Source organism: Lacerta agilis, chromosome Z (genome assembly GCF_009819535.1).
Source record: "Lacerta agilis isolate rLacAgi1 chromosome Z, rLacAgi1.pri, whole genome shotgun sequence".
NCBI classification, from domain to species: domain Eukaryota; kingdom Metazoa; phylum Chordata; class Lepidosauria; order Squamata; family Lacertidae; genus Lacerta; species Lacerta agilis.
The window spans coordinates 10522554-10532946 of record NC_046331.1 but is presented as its reverse complement, the minus strand read 5'-3'; the positions used below and the strand labels follow the sequence as shown (position 1 = coordinate 10532946).

General features: G+C 41.2%; 1 protein-coding gene across 8 annotated transcripts in view; it reads left to right on the top strand.

Annotated features, from left to right (window-relative positions):
- PBX3 (PBX homeobox 3) overlaps positions 1 to 10393 on the top strand; it is a 235531-nt gene that overhangs the window by 179110 nt on the left and 46028 nt on the right. For all 8 annotated transcript variants that reach the window (XM_033137526.1, XM_033137522.1, XM_033137523.1 and 5 more), the window contains one exon: positions 8501 to 8742. In XM_033137526.1, the coding sequence (XP_032993417.1) occupies positions 8501 to 8742 (242 nt within the window). The remainder of the gene's footprint in view (positions 1 to 8500; positions 8743 to 10393) is intronic.

The following is a 10393-nucleotide window of genomic DNA, read 5'->3' as shown; positions in this document are numbered from 1 at the left end:
TTCTGGGCCAACTTGTGTCTTCATCACACGTGTGTGTGTGTGTGTGTGTGTGTGTGTGTTTGATTCACATTGCCTCCCTCTTTTCTTACTCCACAACAACTCCCATGGTTTCCCCCATGTTTATGTGGTCTGAGCCCTGCTAGGGTGACCAGATTAATCTTTACAATATGGAGGTGGGTTTGCTTGCTTGCTACCCTCCTACAATAATCTTGATAACATATTTTTTAGTCTGTCCGAAGTTGTGAGTTGTAGCACTGTGGGCTCATATGATACTGAGTACCTATGTTTAAAACTAAGGAGGGGAATACCAGTTGTGTACATAGGCCTTATTATGTGCACCTCTTGTGATAAACAATCTGTGTTCTTTAATGTCAGTTTCTTTCTCTTTTTTAAAGTTGCTCATGGCCTTAAAGAGCTAAAATGTAAACTTATAATTTATAGGTTTTATAAATTATAAAGTAATGTCAGCAGTCTTCACCACCCTGAATGGCTAGCAGACCCTGGGAGATAGAACATGGTGCTGTTGCAGCATTTGTGCAGACTGTAAACTGTGCAGACAAGAGAGTATGAATCACCATATTAACTACAATGTAATGTGCACTTTTTTGGTCAAATTATGTCGCAAAAATTAGGGTGCACATTAGATTTGATGGCGCATTAGATTCAGTTGCAAGCTTGAAAAACACCACTGACATAGCAAATACTTTTTTAGTTTCAAGGTTTTGAAAATTCAGGTGCGCATTAGATTTGGTGGTAAATACGGTAGCTGTGCTCTATGGCTCATGATGTTATTTGTGTGTTCCACTGACTTCTGGAGAGAGTCCTCCTGGTTTCAGTAGCTGCTGGGGAAGCTAGTGATATAGATGGAGGCTAGGCATGGCTCTCAGGGATTGTGTTAAGACCAGCCATGTTAATTGCCACACCAACACAATATTGCAGCGTGAGAACATTAAATTGTGTTTTTATATGAGAGCTGTCATTATTCTCTGCTGATGACATATAGAAAATGAAGGACAAGCATTTTCAGATATCTGTTCTCATGTTAGAAATGCCTCAAGGAGGCAAAGTAGAGCTAGCAGCTAAGATCTCTGTACTTTTCGGTTTGTTGGGGATTGGACAACCTCAGCTCTTAGCCTGTGACTTTGTAAATGAACTTCAGCAGGCTTTGTCTCTTGATGGTGTTTCTCTACCCCCACCAAATTCTCGAAATCAGGGATGGGGAACCTTTTTCAGCCTAGGGGGCATATTCCCTTCTGAGCAATCTCCCAGGGACATATGCCAGTGGTGGGTGGGCCTAGAAGCAAAAATACAGTAAGCAGAGCAATGAATGTGAACTTTATCTTTGTACAGGAGGCTCGTTTCTACACACACACACACACACCCATCCAAGCAAAATGTATTTTAAAAACCACAAATGAAGAATCCCAATGGGAATCTTTATTGCCAATCAGACAGCTCTTATGGAACTAGAGAGGTGATTTGGTGACTCAAACTCTTTGAGTTGAGTCTTTGGTGTTTCTGTGGAACACCAGGGTCCATATGTGTGGTGGGTGGTGGGCATGTTTTAAAATGCTTGATTTACCACTTCAGAAAAATAACACATATGCACTTCACAAAGTGAATAAGCAAGGCAAAGGGATTGCTCAGTCAGTAGATCATGAGACTCTCAGGGTCATGGATTTGAGCCCCACAATGGGCAAAACATTCCTGCATTGCAGGGGGTTGGACTAGATGATCTGTGGTCCCTTCCAACTTTACAATTTTATGAAATTAATAAATAAGATGGAGAAAGCCCTGCCCTGTATCTCCAGCAGAACTCTCTTGGGCCAACCTTTCATTGTGCTTGCAATATTACTCTGTTAGCCAAGATACCTACTATACAATTCAGACACCACGGGTTTCTAATCTGCTTATTTATAATTCAAAAGCTTGCCCATATATTAATGAACCCTTAATGAGCTGTTGAAAATGCCTGAACTACAGTCGGATTATTAAACTCAAACGGCCCCTGTAATCATACCATTTGAGTGGGTTTTTAGGTGCTTTTCATATCGACGGCTTTGTATTGTGAAGGAGATGGGTTTATTCGGAGGAAAAGCTTTGTAATAATTTTGACCTGCAATTTATTTATTGGCCTCTGAATGCCGTCGCCTGTGCAGGCGCGCTCGTCTGTTATCTGTGGGGGCAGGTGCACAGCGCGTTGAAAGACAGCTAATTAGGATCTGCTGAAAGATATGCTAAAACTGTGGTTCTATAACAAAGCCAAGTTCATTGTTAAACAATGTTTTAGCGTCTGTTTATGTGATTTGTCTGGATCCTGCAGATACCAAATGAATGGTGTGGCTTTAAGTAGATGGAAATAGGGAGCAAACAGGTTTGTGGTTAACTCTACAGCTCACCCATGAAGATTTTTGAAACTTTGCCTAGAGGAAAAGAAATTGTCAGGCATGAAAGTGGTCCTGAAAGATCTATCAAAGGTGTACCGGCTCAAGCTGCCATATTTAATGTGGAAAGATTTGGCTTTAGGCCGATGCATAGCTCTCCAGCTTGAGTCCTTGCACTTCCAGTGCCATTAGTACCTCTCCAATTGTGCTGGAAGTGATGTATTATTGTGTTCTTTCAAGCCCACTCTGTACCTTAATACCACGATGCATTGAAAGGTCAGCGAGCTAAGCAGTAATAAACTTGTAGGTTGATATACTGAGGAATAAAAATAGAGAAACAATAGCCACAGTGTGAGCTTATATGTCAAAAATACATATATTATTGGTGCATAATTTATAAAGGCAGATGCTAGGTAGCATCCATTGTCTGAAGCTGTTGAATAAAGGAAAGGCTTGGCTCGGCAAATAAGGTGAGCTTGCGAGATCCTCTTTAAAGGAGGAGAAACACAGACCCAGGAAGACAGAGTATATTTTTATCCAGTCAATGTCAAAAGGCCTAGAGTAGGACAATCTTTCCCATCAGCCAGTCTACCGAAGAACAGCCTTCTTGTTCATTATATACTTGTGTTGATAACTGTAATTCAAAAATTAACAAGGGAAAATAGAGATGGAAATGGTACATCCTCTTTTCCCCACACATGGTTTTGTAGGTGTTGCTTAAGTAGTGCCTCAACCAGAATAATGTTAACAGCCTCACCCTTGCCTCCTTCTCTTGGTGTACCAGCATATGCAAAGGACTGTATCACTTGGCCAAGAACTGAGGTAGGACTCACTGCAAGTAGTCAAAACAGGTTTCATTTGGAAACAATCCAAGGTTATCTGGAAACAACTGTGCCATTTTGCCCTAGCAGCTTGGTAGCCCTTGTTCCAAACTCTGCAATTTTCAAACTGTGTCATGTTTATTCTGTAATACTAGCCATAGCCAGAAAATGACTGGTCTCCCATTTCTGATTGCTGTCATAAGCTCCTGCAGGTACATAGGTACCCTCAGGCCTGTGTTGAATATGATCAGGTAGTGGTGGTTTTCATAGGGAAGTCACTATAGAAGAGGTGCCCAGGAGGCTTGGAAGTTTGAAAACCACAGAGTAGTGGCAGGCAGATTTCAGGTTTGTGAAAACATCTTTCTTTTCTATAACAAACCACCCACCCAAACCACCAGTGAGAGGCAGGTGCAAAATGGCTTATGTTGGTAGTAGAGCCAGAGAAAAAATGTGGTTTGTGGTTGTGTCAGTGCATCTGCAAATATAAGGCATCTCATGGAGCGTTACATCAGGAAACCGTAATGTAGGTGTACAGATCTATAGCTGAATTTACTGCAGCTGACTGCTTTTAACACAGAGCGCTGAAACTGACCAGCATAGTTGTGCAAAGGCTAATAAAGGCAAACATTTAATACCTTATTCGACTGATGAGGAACACTTAAGCTTGAGAGAGAGGCAATTAAAACAAGGGCAACCAGGGCAGGGTGGTAACTTGTTTTTTATTTGTTGTTATTGCTGTTATCTTTAGTATTTATTAGACTGCTTATTATGCAGAGATCTCCAAGTGACTTATATTGTTGGCATCCGTCTGTCTTGAGACAATGGAGTGCACCTCTGGCATGAAGAAAAACTGCTGTGTTAGCAGCACCAAAGTGACCTTCCCAGGGTGCATGTAGGTCCAAAGGTCCAAAGGAAAGCAGAATAATGCATTTGGCACCAGCTTGGCTGCAGGAATTGCTGGAAGGAGTCATACAAGGAGCCATCCAACTATCTTAGGGACTCCACTCCAGATCAGTGTAGGGTTTACTCCTTAGCCTTTTCTTCTCCCAAAGATACACCACAAGGCAGTGGAGGTTTAGGATCAGAGTTTTCCTTCTCCTATATGGGCTGCCTTCCCAGGTTGACAAGCCCCATCTGCCCCTCACTTCCCTCTACAGCACATGCAGAAACCGCCTTCTTGACCATTGGACCCACTATTGGTTTTATCCACTCAATCCACTGGAGCCTGTCTTTGCATTCAGGGAAGTCCCTAACTCACCAAGGGTTTGAGACCCATCAGCTACCTTCACCAGGTTTAGCTGGCCAGTTGAAGCCATTCCTGGGTTGTGGCTGCTGTCACATGCTGACAACTTCTAGGAGCCACACATGAGAGCTAAGTGCAGAGTCAGGGCCAAAGGAGGACAAACTACCCCAGAAGGAGCATGACGTGTCACCCACCAGAGGTACTACCCCTCCCCTAACACCCCATACACCACAGTGACATAGCATAATTAAATACGTAAGCATAATAAAATAAAATATACTATCAGCATATTATTAAAGCTTCCATGCAGTTCATTAAAAAATACACCCCATGCAGCCACAGAAGGTTTGTCAGCATACTGACAGCAAAAACAAAACAATAATAGATCATCAGAAGCTTGAGAAAACAGTAGATTTTTACTTTGTGCCGAAAATATGTCATCAAAGGTGCCAGGCTGACCTCACTGGGGGTTAAACAGTTGTCAAGTTATTGGGGGTTGGAATCCTTGTATCTACTGAAAATCACCCAGAGACTTACCTGTAGATCCCAATTTACCTTTTGCCCATCTTAGTGTTATAAGGATACCTGCCCTCCTCTCTCAAAAGTATTTTCTTCAAATCAGACTAATGGTGCATCTAGCCCAATACTGTCCATCTTATCCTTGTCTATCCAGTGTCTTGAACAGAGCTTTTTTCTTCCAGAATCTTTTAACTGGAAATATCGGAGACTAGAGCTGAGGCTCCTTCCATGCAAAGCATGCACTCAGCTGCCTAGCTCAGTGAGCAGTCATTAAAAATTCTCATAGAGTTAATGAAGTAACGTATATAAATTAGCAAAAGCCTGTTTGTTTTTCCTTAGGAGAGGAATTGAAGCTCTTAGCAGGAATAGACTAACCATGTAGAAGATTGCTTAATGCTTTAATGAGAACCTGATAAGACGAAATAGCAAAGATGAAACATTTTATAACAAGGAAGCAAATGTGCATTGTCAAGCCCAAGCAGTGAACAAACTCCGGTGTCAGTATCCCAAAAACAAATTAGAATTGATGATAATTGGGGTGTACTGGAGACGTGGGAGAAGAAGAAACGTGATAATTTATCAAGTTGGCTTTCTGCCTTCCAAACGTTTTAGGATCCACACACACAATTCTGAGGGCTAAATGTGGAATGGTGAGATTCTTTCCATGTCAAGAAGAAGCTTGTTTTATGGGGTGGGGAATGGGGACAAGAAAAGCAACTTATCTGACAGAATATTGCTCACCAACTTTTGCAGTGTGTGTTCAGATCTGGGTAAGATGAAGCAGAAGCCAGGTTGAAAAGGGGGAAGGAAGAACAATGGATGTAGCATTCAAATTATTTGGTGTGGTTTGTGTGTGGGGTGTTGAAGTAGGTTGATGAAATTAAAATAAGATTCACTGATAAAGAAGAAAATGCAATCCCCCTTTTAACACCCATGGTCTTCAACATGTATATAATAGTAAAGAGGGTGGATGGAGAAATAAAAAATACCGGTATGAGAAGTTGGGGCAGCACTTAAAATTATCAATAAGTTCTCAATATCTACCATCAACCACCCCATATAATCAGCCAACTTTATACTTATTACAGATGTGTGGAAACATACAGATGTTTGTGTAACATAGTGGCTAAGAGGATGAATTATGAATTGGCAAATCCCTGGACTGAAAGTCACCTCTGCCAAGAACTCATGTAGGCAAGCCACACTCCTTCTTTAACTCAGTCCTCCACCTGCAGTTTGGAGGTCATAATACTACCCTAACTCACTAAACGTATGAGGCACTTGTAACACCCCAACACAGATTCTAAGTACGAGATGGGGTACTCCTAACCTGTGGTGCTGCATCCTACAGTGGGACATGTTTTGGCAAAAATTAGAGATGGGATGGAGCTTGTGGATATCATATTATTAATGATCTTTATTACCCAGCAATGCTGATGACCAGGGAACTTCTGTATACCAAACATGCCCTATAGAATTGTGCTTCCCTAAAACCCGCTTACTGCTTTTTGTCCGGATCTTGCTCTGGTTATGCATTCTTGGACAATAGGGCATTACAGTTGCCATTCTGCATATTAGTGAGGGATGCATTCATCCTTTCGTTTTAGTGGGAGCATGCATATGTATAGCCGTGCATGTATGCACCTTCAAATCTTGACCATCTATCAATGATAAAGATAAGCAATTTTTCCAGTGAGTCATTTCACTTGTCTTAACAATATTGCAAGCAACTGATGCTTGCTACAAAGGTGGTTGGTTTCAAAGATTTTTTTTTTTTTAATACATGTGTCAAATATATGACAAGGGATTGGCTGGTGTTTGTGCAGGGCAGACCGGTCACAAATCTGTCTCCTCCTCTACCTCCACACCTTTGAGGAATTGGGCTAGATTCATGCAAGTGAGTCAAATTTAACTGCCACTTCTGAGCTGAACACTTGGCAGTTTATGGATGTTACTGTCATGTCAGCTGCACCTGATGCAGAGCTCGTGTGCCGCTGTGTATAAACAACAACATGAACACCACAGAAGGCAGAATCGGCATGCAGACTCAGTAGGTGCCAGCTCCTCCCCCTGAGGGGATCTGTCAGGAATACCTGCTTTTAAACCGATTTGAAGAGGTTAATTGAGCTGGGATATTTTTGGGTTGTATTGCATCTTTAATAGAAATGCCGATCCAAGGAGCCATGGCTCTAGTGATTCCCCCTTCCCCCCATACACAGCTGTAATTATATCTCAACTTTGTTTTTCAGTGGTGTTGAGAGCATCTTGGCAGCAAGCCCATTTGACCTGATTAAACCTACAAATTGTCAGCCTTGATCTATAATAGTCAGATGAGACTGGTGATTGGATGTCATTTTGGGATCCTCTGGTTAGAGGTGGAAACTTTATTTATTTATATTATTATTTTAAAATAAACACTGGTGCTTCTCTGTTAGCTGCTGATAACAATGCTGGCAATTTTGAACACGTTTTAGCATGAAATGGCAATTTAAACTTTCTGAGTGGTTAAAAAACCAAAAAACAAAGTGGTTTTGAGGCTACATACATCACAGCATTCTTTACAGCAGAGCTGGGCACTGCAGACTATGCATATTGCATTCAGTAGATCCAAGACCTAATGATTCGAGTATGTCCTCAGGAAGGGTGATCCTATGGAAGGATATAAAGTACTATATCCCTTGACCCATCAGTGAAGTGGAACCCTCCCCGCTTTTCCTTGAACCAGGAATAACCTCAAGCCATTGTATTTGCACAAAATACATGTATGGAATATTTTGCTGAATAGACAGTTTGGTATTCCAGTTAAAAATTGTAAGCAGGTTACTAACCCTCATAACTTTCTTGTTGCACACTGTTCTTTGTTACTAATGGATGTGGTACAAAATAAGCAAATAAATGTACATTTGTTTTATGCAAATTATTTATTATATTTAATTATAATACAGTAAACATTTTTATCCTCAGGTTAAGCTCCAAAAGCTTACAAAGCAGCCCATGATAACAGTGGCTCAGTCCACTTCCAACTCTTTAGAATATTCTACTGGTCCCTGACTGCTGCTCATATTATTGCATCAACAGTAAAAGGCTGACTTTAGCAATTGGTGTGACTTCCTAAACATATTATTGTAGGAACAGTGTCCTTGCTTAATATTTCTGCTTTCTGTGATCCTTTGAGTACTTTGAGCCATTTGCTTACATTTGCTTATTCAAGTCACAGACTTCTTCTCTTCTTGATGCAAAATTTGGGTTATTTTGGTTCAGGATCTTGAAAGATCATTACTTTTTAGCATAGTGTGTACGGAGTGCTTAGTAATACCTTCCTCCTTAAACGGCAACTGCTAAGATTGTAAGACCTCACAATCCATATGAAAATGGCTCCCAGTAAAGTGTGTGTGTGTGTGTGTGTGTGTGTGTGTGTGTGTGACTCCTGCTGCTTTCCATTCTCTGAGCCGGTGGAATAGTTAGCAGATTTACTGGAAACAGGATATATTAACGTAGGTCATTTTTCTTCTTGTTATTTCCTTCACCTAAAGGTCTCAGCATCCGAGGAGCTCAAGAGGAAGACCCTCCTGACCCCCAGCTAATGAGATTGGACAATATGCTTCTGGCAGAAGGGGTTTCAGGTCCTGAGAAAGGTGGAGGATCAGCGGCGGCAGCGGCAGCAGCAGCAGCTTCTGGTGGATCTTCGGATAACTCTATTGAACATTCAGATTACAGGGCCAAATTGACCCAGATCAGACAGATCTATCACACGGAGCTGGAGAAATATGAACAGGTTAGATGTTGCAATCCTCTCCCTTGAATATATGTGGCTCCATTGTCCTCTGTTTTGCTAGAGCCCAACCTGCAAAATACTGTTTGTTTATGCCACGCTTTCAAAAATTAATAGCTTAAAGATTAGCAACATCAACAAGTAACTTCAAGCTATACTTCCAAGTAAGTAAGGTTCAATAAGCCCACAACTTGAAACTTGGAGGAGCAGTCATGCAAGATCCTGTCAAATTCTTTAAACTGCAGTCAGAAACAATAATAGGTAGTCAGTTACATAGCATATTTCAAGTCCTCCAGGTGCTTCAGATTTTTTATTGCATTAATCTTCACCAATGGCCCTGGAAGGTATGCTGCTGTGATTATCACCATACTGTAGCTAGAGGGTTGAGATAAATGTGGTTTGGCTAGAACAAAAGTAGGGAACTTCAGGCTCTCCAACCCTCTCTGTCTGGCCCTCAATACTCTCCCCACACCTCTCCCCAGCCCCATATCATACCCTTCTTGAGTGTTTTTGCATGGCTGGAAAGTGTCCTTAAACTCTGATAATGCCTCTTGCTTCCCTGGATGGAGGATAAAGAATTGTGAATGAGTGTCTGGTAGAAAGCACACTGCTGTACAAAGGTAAAAATTACATTTGTTGTTTCACCCACTTGTGCCTTTAGCCTCACCCACCACAGATACATGGCCTCTGGAAGGTTGCCCAGAAGGGAACTGGGAACTTAGGCTGAAAAAAGTTCCCAACCTGTGGGCTAGGGCTACTCTGTAAGTGTCTGTAAGTGCTTTGAAAAATCCAGATGACTGCATTAGAGAGATTAGTCATTTACTGTGAGTTAGGATTCCACTTCTAGGACAAATCGGTCAGAAATGCTTTACTGACTTCACTTTGCTGTCAACATTTTTTGTAGATGATTCTGTGCTTGCTGTAGGTTATTTTCAATATGACCTATGGTTTGATTTTTATTAAAAGTGTTAATAACTGCTCTCCCCTAATGAAACCACATATACTCCTCTACTTCATTTGTTTTCTCTTGAGGGGTTCAGTTACTCAGTGAGCCTTTTGTCAACAAGTGATAGAGAGATTGTCCATCCATGTTCACATAACTTTTCACAGAATTAGAAAGGGAAGACCAGAGACCCTAGCTTTGTTGCTGTACCACTGGCAATGTCATTTTGTTTCCTTGAGGTGCCTTATAAAGCTTCTGAAGCTTGAACCATATCAGCTCAATGAACCATAGGAACTTTTGGCTGGTTTTCTGAGCAGAACTTTATAAGGAAGTCCTGGCTTCTATGGCTTGGCTCTGGCACTTCCCTGGGAGTGTGTCAGCTGAAACAAACTTGAAGTGAACCCACAAAATCCAGTTGCTAAATGGGGGTTAATCAGAGGCTGCAGTCCTACCAGAAAACATGCTGCTTGGTGTGATTTTTGCCTATCTCAGCATCTGTGTTACAAGAGTGTACATCACCAATGTGAGAAAAAAATTCCTTTCTGGAGGTTCCTAGCTAGTTTCGCTATTTTGGTTACAAATTGCAGTGACTAGCAGAAAACATTACAACAAAACATTACAACAAAAAGCATTTAAATGAACCTATGACTTTTGAAAAAATGCATCTTAGAATGAATATTATAAGGCTGTTATGAATTTATTTAATGTTAT